Here is a 14,925-nt window from a genome sequence, read left to right as displayed (position 1 = left end):
TCCAAAACCCAGTAAATCCTCACCCCCATAGCATAGCCCAAAGAAATCTGAAATATTTTGCTCTATAAGCTTTCAGAGTATAGTTGGTAGAAAATATATAAAATGGAATAAAGTATACATGGAATTTTTCCCTTTCCCTAGCCATCACTGAACCAAACCAATAAAAATACATTACAAGGTCATTTATTAGTTATAAAGAAGTTTGTTTAAACTGGATCTCTATAAAATTAAATATTAAACTAACATAAAACTAAAACATTTAAACAATTAAGCTAAACATAAAACTAAACACAAGCCAGGACAGAAGAATCTTGTAACAAGAAATTAAGGACAGGGCAAAATATAGGACCTATTTTTATCAAAAGGCTTTTAGCAAGCACAAGTTCTTCAATGTTAAAATGATCTTGGGCCTCAGAAAAGATTTGTTTAGAAGCAACTTAATCCAAACAAAGCAGAGAGAGTGCAGGTTAGCTGGGAAAAGCAACAGAAGCATTGGTACAAGTTATGCAGGCAACTGACTGAAAGACACAATTGCCATTTTTAAACGGACGGTGAGGTAGAAAGTTTCAATAGGTCCTGAACTGCTCTGAGAAGACAAGTGATGACTGGGCCCACAATACATATTTTATTAGTTTCTTTGACTTCTATACCATTCTTTGAGACAGTAAGTCCTACTTTGAACTAGCTTTTCAATAGATTATTGTAATGTGCTTTACATACTAGAACCTTTCTAAATCTGGGAGTAGTGCAAAATGCTCTCACCTCTTTACTAAGCCAAGCTACATATTATGGACTCTTCAGATAAGCATCATACAATTTTCAGCAGATTCTACAAAGCTTCTGAGTGAAATTTAAGCTGTTAATTGTATATTATGAGTACTTTAATAGTTTCAGACCTAGGTTTTTTCACTCTCCTGCCACAATTAAGATTTCTGCAGAGGAAAAGCAATGCAAAGAAAGGTAAATGAGAAGCAAGTTCTATCCATCTAAGAAACTTCATTTGGAACTTACTTCTCTAAGCCATAATTCTGGGCAGGCTACAAAAATCCATGCTTTTCCTCTATCTTTCCCTCACATAGTTGAAAAGAGAACAACGTGAAGACTCAGTTATATATATGTCATGCTACAAAGGTTTGACAGTAATATATTCATATTACATATTATAGTCAACATATTTATTGGTATTTCTTTTAGTACGGCTTTGTGCTCTTTAAATAAATGTTAAGGGCCTGCAGTGTAAGATGCAGGAAAATGTTTTATGCATTCAAAGAAATATATGATATGCATAGTAATATTAGTAATTTACAGTATATATGCATATATTATTAATATAGTAAGATTTTAAGCGGCTTTCAACTGAAATTCTGTCACCTCCTAATCTCTTCCAAATCGCTGTTCTGTTAATACTACTTCCTAGACTCAGCTGATCTTGCGTTCTCTACTATGGCCACAGTGTGTCCAAATACTACATTTCTCATTCTGGAGACAAAATACAATTCCCAATTTATGCATTAGTATTTTTGACTTTGGAGATAGGCTGCATAGGTGGACTTTAAACTCCTCTGGATGCTAAACAACATGCTGGATAGCAGTAGTGATGAAAAGCTGGCCTTTTCTCAACTCTGACCATGCATTTATAGCAGTAGTTAAAACAATATGGACCTACTTTCACAGGTTCTTTTGGATTAAGAGTCTGACACAGCTGTTTCCCCCAAAACACTGACATTTCTTGCTACCCTCCAGGATGCTAAACTGGTGAAATATTTCAGATTCAGTGCATCTGCATTTCTGAGAAAACTTGGTTTTCTTGAAGATTTTCCAACTGGGTCTCTTACTGCCAGATCTATTGCATGTCACCTTCTTTGTGTCACAGGAGAAAGACAATGGGGTAAAAAAGTGCATGCATAAAATAGATTTATAGCTAAAATATATTTAGGGACATAGTAAGCAAAAGAAAGTACATATTCAGAGGAGGAATAAAAAAGGAAAAGGAAAGGAGACTTCATTTGGAGAAGAAAAAAGTGCCCTTAGAGAGTAAAGGGGAGAGAAACTTGGCTAAAAAAGGAGTGATAGTACAGGCTTGAGAAACAGAAAGGCTTCGAATTATCCTTATGCCAATCCATCACAGGTGCAGAATTTGACAATTAACTGTTTGGGAATTGCTGAGTTAGACTGAACCAAGCAGTGACTCCCTGACCTAGACCAAGATGATGTGATAAGAATACCAGCAGAGGCAGAAAATGGACAGGCTGGGAATCAGAGTCTGCCTGTCTCTTCTTCAAATCTACATAATTTTTCTTTTTGTCATTTACATATGCTTTATACTTAATTTTAATACTCTTCTTGATTTTTTGGAAGGCTTCATTATACTCTAAGGGTATGGTAATATTACATTTTATGGTTTCATAGCTATCATTCAGGCCACTTGGAAGAACTGTTCATTAAGCATCATGGAGATAGCTTCTGGAGCTCTAAGTGGCAAGCTGTCATGTTGCGGGGAAAGTAGTTAAAAAAAGAACATTAACTAGGTCAGCCCCCAGAAAATGAGTTGTATTACAGTGCTTGTCACAAACAGAAGAATGAATTTTCTGCAGTCTTTAACTGAATATGGAGCAATAGGAAGTAATTCCATGATGAACATGACAAATTATTCTGTGAATGGCTTTGTTGTACTAAGGTTCAGATACACCTGCTCTAAATATATTTCTATTAACTGTCAGGACATGATGGTATTTTATACTTTCAAAGACTGGAGCACAGCTAAGTAGACTTGCTTAGTTAGGAACATCAACACTGAAGTAGCTACATGGTATGGATTTTTTTTTAAACAATGATGTGAATTGCTAGCCTTGCTAAACAGACTATTTTAAAATAAAAATTATGCCCGAAATTGCAAGCTTTTGTTACATTTACAAATCAAGTTGGGTGCATCCAGCTTTTAAAGGAACACAGTAACATTCCTGTACGATGCTTTCTAAAGAACTATTTCCTGACAATTTCAGTACAGAAAGACAATGTATATTAAGTAATATAAGCTGTATTTCACAAACATCTGCTGAAATGTAAGCAATGTGGAATACTTCAGTGGCAAAATTAGGAAAAAAAACCAACACCTTTCTCATTATTTAAATGCTATATCTTTATGACATTCATTTCAACTCTCTTTAATACTTATACAGTGGGGTCCCTCTTACCCATCATTGGACATTTATGTCCAAGCTGCTTGTCCAGACTATCTTTATAATGAGAGAGAAACATACATTTTTATATTAAACATCTACTACAGGATGAGACAAACTTCCTAGAAATGACCGTTTGCCTCCAATGACTAAGAGGAGAATCCAGACGGTTAGCTCAGGTATTAATCATCTACATTATGAAAATATCTGAAGACAGGTGAAATGAATCCCACTGCTGCCCTGACTTGTACCCTAATCTCTCACTGTCTCCCTGCTGCAATCAGACTCCTATTTTAAACTTATACTGAAAACTTTTCATGAGATGGACTGATTTTCAATGTTATGCATTTGTTCAGTACTTTGCACAATGAGACTACAACTAAACAAGTGAATTAGACATACTTACATGATTAGTGTTTCACATATGCATGGGAATGTGCTCAGCTTTGTATTAAAAAAATAAACTCATTATGCTGTGGGGAAAAAAGCTTAATGCAGACATTTAACACTTTACATGGAAAGTTAATGCACTTTTGATTCAAATGAATGAAAAATAACATTGTGTATTTGAGCAATTTTACCTATGAGAGCTGTTGAATAACCTCTCTGCTTCAGGAGTTTGGAAAAAGTTATTTCTTCAGAAGGAAGCCCTCCAGAAGAGGCAGAAAATAAGAAGACACCAACTCGTGAGTAGGCAGCCATTCCTAAATACCATGAAAATGAATGAGACCTGGATAACACAGTGAAACAGTTTTCATCTATTCCTTCTGTATGCACTTTCTTCTTTATGTGGTATCACTTAAATGACATATTGCCACCCATCACTATGAAATGTAAGTGGCAGACCCAATCATCCATTTAGCTGAGCGAGGTCATTTCCGTACTGTCACCAGAAATCGAGAAGTAGAAAAAAAGAAAAATCTCTACTTATAATTGCGCAGCCAGCTATCACATAAATAGCTGCAGCCCCTTCTGTGGACATTCTGAGGTATAACATATCTGAAAGAAGTTGAGGTTGCATAATTCATTTTTCTTCTGTAAAGGGAAGGAATGGAGCTAGGGACTAAGTGTGAGCACTTCCAAGTTCTATTCTCAGTATGTCCACTTTCCTTATACGTGGTTTTCTACAAGTCTATAAGACTATTTGAGAGAAGGCAATTGAAATGGAAATATTACAGCCAGGCACATAAAATATCATCATCAAAAATGAGCAGGAAAAAATCTGATTCAGGAACCTACCAGCTAGGGTACTCAGATTTTGTGGGAGAGGCCCCATGCTCAAATGGCATGAACAGACATTCTCAAGTTCCAGACTGGGTGCATTAAAGCAGCATCATGTATGAGCTAATAAGAAAATATCTAAATAAGGCACATTACTTTCTATACACCAAGAGTCTGAAAAACACAAACCTGAGCTTACAAACTCTACTCAGTATGAGGAACTTGGGAGTTCAGGTTTATGAAAATTAGATTACTGGGATTCCAGATGAGAGCTGGCTCAGAATATAGACAGAACCAAAAAGTATCTATGCAAATCTGTGCAGATATATCTTCAGGAAGTCTGAATTATGCAACTGGATAACTGCACTGCCAAAATTACATGCCTAATGTAGGCAACCAGAATCTTCCCTTGGGCATTCATTCTGGTTAGAAGAGAAAAAGACTTGTTAGACTAGTTTATTAAAGACAGCTCATCTACCCTTCAAATGTTGCCTTCAGTTTTTCACCCTTATTCAACATACTCGGTTTTATTGATCAACAGTTTAGGCAGTTTTAGTCATCTATATCTGTACTTTATTTGAAGGTGTATTTTGAACTCTCATAATTGAAATCAGTGTAATTCCACTAAGTTACTGGAATCAAAGTAATATACAGGATCATTTTTTTCATCCTTACCTTTCTCTGAGGTGTTTCATCAAGTTACTGCATTTTGGAATATTTTTCTTCATCTCTGTTAGCAGGATTTTTACATTTCTGTCCTTTTTTTTTTTCCCCTCCCCATTGTGATTCTAGTATCTTCCATAATAATCCTGTATTAGTTCCTCACTGATGTTTGGAAGTAGCCCACATTTAGCAATTCCTAATTTAATTAAGACAAAGCTCAATTTTTGTAGATACATGGAAATGATTAAGTATGACTGAGAGCAAATCAGTCAAGAAAAAAAAACAGTTCAAATGTCAATTTTTCAGAAATAAGAACGAGGATCATAATGGAAAGTGACCTGTGGCTTTACCTACAGCAAATATTAATAGTAGTATAGCTATAACACGTATATAAATTTTTCCTTTCAGCAGAATGTAATGGAAAATTTAGCAAGCTATATAAGCTGGCACTTCTGCAGCAGCTTGTTATTTGATTTGAATGAACACGAACATATCAAGTAGGCTCCAGAGTCTTGCTTTGCTTTCATTCCCAGAAGCAAGGACAGGATGTTTTATCACTAATGAACAAGTGATCTGATTAATGTATAATGATCCTTGCTAAAAATTACGTTAAGGGAATGTTAAAGTTGCATGGTTAACCACTGAGGGGCTTAGTCCCAGCCCATTAAAATAAACAGACGAATCTTTATCGTCTTAAACAGGCTTTGGATCAGGCCCTTTAAAAGTAACTAAAATTATTAAAGTTACATGTACTTGTAGGATTCTTAGCATTGTGAATGGGAAGATATGAAGCGAAAATACTTCAGAAGAAGGGAGGATTTTTGCTTTCTTCTCCCCAGTTTGAAGAGTGGCTGGAATATTTTAATGAACTTTCATCAGAAAAAAAATATTAATTCGTCTAAACCAAAAGGTTTTGAAGAAGCAGAAATATCTCAGCAAGAAGGTTTAAACTGAGTTCTGCCTTGTGTCTTCCTAGATGCTTGATGAGTAAATAAGTGTTGATTTTCCTAAGAAGGAACAATGGGCTTTCAATGTTCCCTTTTCTAGATGTTGCTCTCAAATACTAGTTTTCATGTTTCTACAGGAATAGATAAGAAATCTGGTTCAGTTTGAGGCCCCATGGAATCTTCTGTGATGTTCAACACTCATGCTGCCCTCACCACTCTGGAAGCAGCCTGAAGACAACTAGGGAAGCAAAGAGGCCTCCATCATTTAGACAGTGGACCAAGTCCATGAAATCTGGTTGTTACTTCCACTTTAAATAGCCACAATCAGATGCTTTCCCCAGTATTTTAAATTCCTTTTCTAAAAAAAAAAAAAGAAGAAAAAAAAAGCTTTATTTCTGTATATTTTTCTTCTGAAACCTGAGAATTTCCCATGTATAGCAGATTTTAAACGTTGACCAACTCTGCTGAGCTTGATTAGGTACTGACCTAAATACCCAACCTGATGATGATAAAGACATCAAAAAAGACAGAGAGGAAAATGCACATGGCTTATTGCAAATTAAATAAGGTAGACATATTAATAGAAATATGGGATTTTACCTGATCTGATAGGATATCGTCCTGTCAGGAAAGCAGCCCTGCTTGGAGTACACAGTGGGGACGCTGCTATATGCTGAGTAAGTGTCACACCTTCCTTAGCTAGCCTGTCAATATTAGGGGTTCTAGAAAAACATAATTGAAATAAAATTATTTAGAAACAGGCACGGTGAGATCAAAGCATCTGAGGCAAAAATTATTGAAAATATCAAGTTAAGACCAGTGTATGCAAATTATCAAAACCATGGTGGTGTTGCAAGTCTAAATACAATCGTAGCAAATACGTTTACATTTATTAGGTATTAATACCAAAATGGCTTTGTGGTATTGTGCTAAAAATCTTTTTCCCCACTTTCATCCCCTTGTCGTGGACAATACTAATCTGTAACACGTGGCCCTGTTGCATTTCAACCCCTTTTTATGCATTCATTGACCCAAAACTGTAATTCTGCTACTTGCATGGCCTTTCTGCTTCAGCCATGGGGAGGGGACAGACTGGAGAAAGTTGTTGCTTCCTTACTCCCTACTTGGTCGCGCTTATCCCTTTCCCCAGCAAAATTTCAAAGCAGAACAGAGACAATAATGAGGTCATTTGGGATCTGACTGTCCCAGAGAGAGAGTGAAAGCATCAGTTGCCCTGGATAATGAGATGAAAATCTCTGAGATAGGGAAGATAGATATAGCCCTCTCAGTGTCACTGCCATTGGCTCACCAATAAAATTACATCAGCTGAAGAATGAAGGGTTACATGGAAAAATGGAAAGTGCCTACCCAGAGAAAACCAAAATTCCACTGATCCCTTTTCAAAAAGGTTTAATAGCATCACAACACTATATGATATTATGGGTTTTTCTGAGGGGGGAGGGGAGAGGAAGATGGATATTATCACTTATTAAGAGAGATTCAAATGGTCATGACTCTTCATTCATCTCTATATTAATGATGTTTACAGACTACGTCTGTAATATTAGACCCAGGAGCACTTCTAAGTTTTCATATCTGCATGCGAACTTTGTCCTCATGCATATGAAAACTGGTTACTGCAGGATGAAATCCTGTGCCTTTGGTTCTACAGAAAAAAAAACCAACCCCCCCCCCCCAAAAAAAAAAAAAAACCTAGTCATGAACACTAGCCAGGAACTGCAGCTTGCTCTAGTAAGTCCCTGACCCGGGAGATTAATGACCATGACCTTAAGGCACAGTACGTCCTCCCGTTCTGACTGTGTTCTACCTGAATACAGTCAAAAACATTAATTTTCCATCTTTTTTGCTATAACATCACCTGTAGACAAAAAGAAGTGTGATGCAGTTTCTTCATTCTCTAAAATTTAATCCTGGACTTTCACATCAGAGAATACAGTTCTTTCAGTATTTCTGATCCTTTGTGGGAGAAGAAGGGGTAACACAAACATCTGTGTCACATATATTTTTTTCTTGTTTAAAACCAGAGGCAGTAAGATGAGCTGTTTTTGTGAGTTACGAGGAGCTTTCACTTCCAACTAACTTCAACAGGAACAAGGGCACTTAACATTCAAGAGGACAGTGCCTTTTGTCTGAATGGACTATTTAACTTGATCACAGCTTCATTTTGCACCACCGAAACACAATGAGCAGGCTCAACTTGTTGTGCTTTTTACACAAGCATCATACCTAACTTAGCAGTAATGATCACCCTGGGGAACACTGCTGCATTAGTCAGGTATATTAACATTGGTTTTAATTAATTTAAATTACTACAGTACAAAGACAAGTGAAAGGAAAAAAAATAGCACTTTTTTTCCAAATGGTTGGTGACAAGTTCTTCTCAAATCACAAGACTTCTTCAAAATATGCTTAATTCATATTTGTGCCAAATTAATTTTTAAAGAAAATTACTGATTATATTTTACTTCTCTGGATCTTAAAGTTAATTTGGTTGCTCAGTTATCTCTTTAAAATGCAATGCTTTAGCGGGATAAAGTACATCAGCTAAGCCTTTTCTTATTATTATTTAAAAAAAAGCAAAGATTGAATATGCTGCAGAAAGATTAGCTTGATTACATTTAAAGAACCTTATCAAAGCTCTCAACATTTGTGTTTTATTAACTTCACAAATCTATAGAAAAACTAAATACAAAGACACGATTCCCCCAAACATATCATCATACCGTAAGGTTCTGTTCCCATAACATCCCAGGTCTCCAATACCAAGATCATCAGCCATTAGTAAAATGACATTGGGATTCGAAGCACTGTGACTACTGAGACTCTTTATGGCACACTGGCAAATTATTAGAAATGAAAGAAGTCTCATCTTCTTCCTGGTGTGTAAAAGCAGGTGGAAACATTATAGATAAAGACCATACTTTTTGTTATTTGACCGTTCCTCTAATCTAGTCCTATTATTGCTCTGGATTCTATAGTAGAAGAGAAGGAGAAAATTAGATTGTCATTTTTTTGACTTTTTTCCTCAAGAGATTTTTTTTTTCCACTTTATTTCCTCTCCCCCATATTTTTTAAAATTAAAAATGCATTTAATATATATCTAATGTCCCTTTCCATCCCTTCCACCCAGAGACAAAGCCTTTAAATAAAAACAAACAGAACAGCAACAACCTCAGAGACAGTACTTCTGTAGAAACAGATAGCACTATCAATAAATCATGATAGCAAATAAGTCTTTTTTTTTTCTTTAGGCTTAAATTTATTTTGAGGAGCACAGAAACTAAAATCATTTAAGGCCACAATTTCCAATGTTCATTTAAGAAATAAGTTCATCGAATTCTGCCACTGAAGTAAATGATTGAACTTCTTTTCAACAAGGGGAAAAAAAATCTATCTGGAGTTTCTTGACAAGAATAAACATTATGGCAAAGGGGATGAAGGGGCATTACCAAATTATTGAAGTTTTATTAATTAATTATTGAATGTTTAAAAAAAAACCCAACTCTTCACAAATCTTTTAAAAACCAGGGCCTACAGCAAATATCTGATACCAAATCAAAATGGTCTATCAACAATGATGATGCTATATTCAACTTAAAGGAAGTAGAAAAATGTATTGCACACAACAGTACATACCATTATACTCTTTTATGATAAAAGCAGAGTTTCTTTGTCAATGTGAATATTATGAATACTATTTTACCTAAACAGGGATTGTCAAATCTCTATTTTAATCTTCATTGACAATGTTTTGGCTGAATTTGACTCCCTTTAGGATGTGATGTGGCACATGCTGTTGGAAAAATGGCACCGATAAGACTTGCTCAATGCAGGGTTGCCACAAACCTTCAATTTGCAAAAAATGCAATATCTGCGAAGTGCAATAAAACAAGGTATGCCTATACATTCTTCCACTTGTGTATCCTTCCAGCTTTTGGCAATGAGTATTTAAGGGTGGAAGATATATACATAGCACATTATTCAACCCCATGCACCTTTTCTTCCTGCATGAATTTGTTTCAGACCATTTTGAACCAATTTGCACTTTTTTGACCTCCATAACATCCTGCACAGGCTTCAGTTTTAAAGGATTACATTCTAGATTCAGGTGTCAACATTTTTCCTTAATTGCATGTTAGACATGTTAGTGCTATTTTGAATCCCTGCTTCACTTCCTCTATGGTAAAATAGGACTAATAATACATCTTTTCCTTCCAAGGTGGTTGCTAGCTTGAGATTTCTGATGGTGCTTAATTTCCTACAGCAATAGGAGCCACATAAGTATTTCAGTTCCATACATAGAATTATGCTATTTCAATCTACAAAAATGTAATCAATATATATGAACATATATACAAGCATACATAGAAAAATGTGCCCACATGCACATCTGCACATGCATGTGGCTGCATACACACATATACCATACTTTTTCTGCTTTTCTTCAAATTACAATATTGGTGTTCTAATATACATTGTTCACTCACGTTAAAACAAATTTAGTGTAAAATAAATGTGTAAGATAAAATGGATAAAAACAAATAATAGAAATTATCCATTATTTGTCCTTATTTTACAGGAATTTACCAAACACTTCTTCTCATTTCGTGTTTTAGTTTTCTGCATAAAAAATATAGGCAAATCATAAAGAAACCGAAATTTTTTTTTTTCTTTTTCCTCAAGCAAATTAGAATTATGGCTAGTTTTTTCATCAGTTAACTACACCTTATCCTGATTATTACAGACACATGTATCTTTTAAAAGAACTGTGATTATAAGAGAAACTCTTTCAACTCCATCTTCCCAACTGAACCATCCCAACTGTTTTATTCAGTTTGATTAAGCAATTTATCTGTAACTATTCTTTTAATATATGTCTGCAGAATCCTTTGAGAAAATGCTTAATATACTTTATCCTTGAAACCAAATTTTTGATGAAATAAGCAACATTTAAAGATATTCACCTCATTAAAAAACGCTGTGCTATCCTTAAGCTTTATGTAAAAAATTATTTTACCTGGCTTAAATGAATGTCAGAACTCCAAATTAGTTTCCCTAAGAGTCATTAAAAATTACACTGTCGACAAAGTGAAAGATGGCCCTCCTCTTCCCCCAATAAGACTCTGCAAAGATAAAATTTCTCAGCTTCAGGAGAACCAGAAATGTAAGTTTTTTAAATTGTAACAAATGGAGAAGTAATTTATACTATTAAGTAATAATTTTCTGGTATTGTCTTAAGACTCATTCAAATGTTTCAAATAATTCCTCTCTTACAGTCAGTCATACCTGTTGTATCTTTTATGTCATACGGCCTTGAAAAAAGAAAGAAAACCATATACTTTTAGCATGCTCCTAATGCTATTTCATTTAGACAAAAATTACTTTGCATTTGCAATGGGCTAAGACCAAGTCAGTTATGACATCCTAACTGATCAGTAGTAATTCAGTTTCAATTACATGATTGCTTCTAACCGTTTTTTGTAGTGTAAACTCACTATTTTGTAATGCTGATTTAAAAAAAATTGTGATTTCTCCTCCTTCATTGCAAGACCCCCTAGAATCCTCTCCAACCCTCTACAGCCAGTACTTTCTGTTCATTTCCAAGAAACACTTCTCATGTCCAGGCACATTTGACAGGCTTTTTACATGTTTCCCCTCCTCCCCCCAAAAAAACGTAAGTGACACAGGCATCTTGCATCTTACCTATAGGTTAGGCACTTCAGACTCAGTGCCAAACTAAGATGACTCTTTGTTTTCTAGGTTGGAAATGATTTGCATTCAGCCCTCTCACAGTGCGGGCAGAGAGGGCTGGGCATAACAGTTTGCATATACACATACTGGAACGCTTTTTTGAAAAGTTCCTTTAGATTTCAGTATGCATCTTTAGGTAATTATGTACATACATGAAAATCTGTATTTAAGTCATTAAAGGTTGTTTCTTGTTACACAAAAATTTCACTTAGTGTGAGCTGGGAAAAACACCGTAACAAAAAAACATGTTTCTTGCTTAATCATGATTACTAACTAGGACTGAATCATATCTAGACAAAACCACAAAGCTTTCACCAGATATAAGTTTGATTTAGCTATCTTTTTAAAATGGTGTCTCAAGAGTTTACTAGTTTAATCTCAACTAAATTCCAGAATTAATGGCAACATTAATAATAAATATTATTTCTGTAGTAAATTATAACATGAATGGAAGATAAGACTATCTTTTGTGACATACTAGCATTATTTTGTTAAATAAAAATGTGTAACTACATACACATATTAGTGGATATACTTTTTCCACAATTACTGTTTCACAACATTTCACCTGTTAGCCAAACGTTTATGAGTAATTTCATTTTCAATGTGGGCTCTGGTCAGTAGTATAATAAAGAAGAAACACAAGATAACACGGGTAGTCATCCTATTTGCCAGTTATCCACCTTCCTGAGAAAGAGAATTCCTTTAACTGCTGATTGTGTCATGTCACTTCCTTGAAACCAGAGAAAAGTGTTCTAAAGAATTTAAAAGAAATATTTCAGATTCAGTAATTGCACATTACTAAAATGTCTGAGCACATGCGAAGGATGCATCTCTGCTCTGTCTTTGCAATCCACCACTTCAAGAGAATTTTAGGTCAGTGCCTCTGAGCACACATTTAGTGTTTAGCTGAAATATATAATAAATTACCATTAGATGTTCATAGAACATAAACATGAGAGAGCTGAGAAAGATTCCTTTTTGAAATCCATATCAATCTCAATAAATATTACAAGATGCTGAGAAAATATGCAGAAGCTGTTGACATATACTATTATTAAATATCTGTTTTAATATGTGAGCCTATTAGAATAAGAACTTTATAACGCTGTATTAACCAACCTAACATGACACTTGCTTATGTACTTTGAGAGCTTAACTAAAACCTTCCCACAATTTCTAACTTCATTAATAGTTTTAAAAGCTGTCCACTCATGTTTTTGTTATATACCAGAGCCAAATCTGTGAAATGTCTGGTTTTAATGCTGCCTTTTTCAAGGGTGTCAAATGGACATGAGGAAGAAGTACTTGTGTGATAAAAATTACTTTTGTATCTCTGCTTTTATGATAAGCAAGCAGACAAAGACTGTACAGTTCTACAGGATGGTGAGTTCCACACATGGAATTAACATCAGAGTTAGGTTATATCCATTTGAATTGGACCAACATATATACCAAAAGCTTCATCTCTTTGACTGATTACAGTGTATTTATTTTCACCTAAAAAAGAGTCAAACTGGTGCCTCCCAGATTTTCATTCATATCCAAAGTAATAGACCACAAAATGTTTTAAAAGGACAAAAATTGTCTAATTACAGGCAATACAGTGGACTAAGGTAGTAAATTCCACCAATACACTGCCTTCCCAGGGATAGTGGACAGGACTGAAGGTTGGTATATAAATTGTGGTCTTCAAAGGGACAGTAAGACAAATGGCCAACCACTTCACACTAAACTTCAATTTCATCCAATTTGAAAGCAGTTTCTAGGCCTTTTTCCACCGGAATGGTAGTCTTCAAATGCTTGTTAGAGGAAAGACATGAAACCCAGTGAAAAAACCCCATATCCCTGCCCTGAGTTACTCACTAGCATCCTCTAGAGTCTATTAAGACCAAAGCTTTGGATCTTATAACATAATATCATTGCATTTCCTCTATCCACAATTACTTTTCTAGTCAAAGTTATTTCCTGGAGAAACTGCAGTGAAATAGCTAGCTAATATTGCTTTGCTATACAAGGCTAGCAAGGAACACATTGGTGAATAAATATAATTATCAGTCTTTTATATTATTTCTGAAAGGACATTCCATTTAAAGAAGAAAGAAGTTGCATTTGCATTAGTTTGTTCTCAAAGTGTGGAATTATGATTTTTAATACAGCTCTATTGTTATTTATACTTGCATTATGACAGCACTCACGGGTTCTCAGTAGAGCTCACTGTACCAGACACCAAAATAGAGATAAGCATGCATACAGCCAATATAATTTTACCCACATGGAAGTAAATGCCTAGATAGCCCCTATAGACTTGGCACTAATGGTGCAATCCAATCCATCTAAATTTATTCATCTTAAAGTTAGGCATTTAGTCTGAGCTAATTATCTAGTCTTCCTCTCTAATTAATAGAGACAGGCACCTTAAGAGGATGAGTCATCTCTTCTCAAGACTGGTGTAATGAAGTGTTGGAAGTGATGATCACAATCTTTTTCCACAGACTAGAAAGAGAGCCTAAACACCTAGGTTTGACTAGAGGCATAAGAAAGGAAGCCACCTTGATGGTGGGTATCTGTTCGCATGCGTTCAGCACAAGATGTGACCAAGCAACTTTGTGTGGCAAACAACCACTATAACTTCGCAAATAGTAGAATGTGCTCTACTAACCTTACTGCTGTAACAATTTCTTACTCTCTGAGTAATCCCACTGAACTCTGAGAACTAGGGACAATTCTTCATCAGTTTAAGTTGCAAAACTTTGCTCCAAGGGATGCATATAAGTATTTTGAGTTTCCAGATTGTATAGCAATCAGGTATATATTCTGTCTCAAATAAAAATACTTTATTTTTTCATTAGTCTTAATTAAAAATGTTTGATATAAGAGTGATAACATCCAACAGCAAAGTTTATGGTAATATTGGTGATCAGGTCTCTGAATGAAGTAAGCTATAGCCAACCCCGTATTTAGCTTATAAGCACAAATGTGATCAGGCAAATAAACTTTATCTCTGACAGAACAGAAATTACATTCCTCACTGTTATCTGACCAAAATGTTATTTCAAGGAAGCTCTTGTCAGAAGTGACCAGCCAACAAGCTATGAGCTCAGTCTGACTCTAGTCCATGGCCTCCTCCCTGCTGCTCTCTT

At 35.2% G+C, this 14,925-nt stretch overlaps 1 protein-coding gene across 16 annotated transcripts in view; it reads right to left on the bottom strand.

The window, feature by feature from the left end:
- The window catches only part of STS (steroid sulfatase), a 148,469-nt gene that overhangs the window by 113,498 nt on the left and 20,046 nt on the right, over positions 1–14,925 (bottom strand). For 13 of the 16 annotated variants that reach the window (XR_010884124.1, XR_010884107.1, XR_010884111.1 and 10 more), the window contains 3 exons: positions 8,755–8,907; positions 6,611–6,732; positions 3,761–3,883 (listed from right to left, as the gene is read on the bottom strand). Coding sequence is in view for 4 of the 16 variants with exons in the window: in XM_067296265.1 (XP_067152366.1) it covers positions 3,761–3,883; positions 6,611–6,732; positions 8,755–8,900 (391 nt within the window). In the remaining 12 variants the exon portion in view is untranslated. Of the gene's footprint in view, positions 1–3,760; positions 3,884–6,610; positions 6,733–8,754; positions 8,908–11,048; positions 11,155–14,925 lie in introns of all 16 variants that reach the window. The other 3 variants (XR_010884126.1, XR_010884127.1, XR_010884106.1) reach the window with 2 other exon arrangements.

Source organism: Apteryx mantelli, chromosome 1 (assembly GCF_036417845.1).
Source record: "Apteryx mantelli isolate bAptMan1 chromosome 1, bAptMan1.hap1, whole genome shotgun sequence".
Taxonomy (NCBI): domain Eukaryota; kingdom Metazoa; phylum Chordata; class Aves; order Apterygiformes; family Apterygidae; genus Apteryx; species Apteryx mantelli.
Note: the sequence above shows the minus strand (reverse complement) of the source record. Positions and strands in the feature narration are given on the sequence as shown.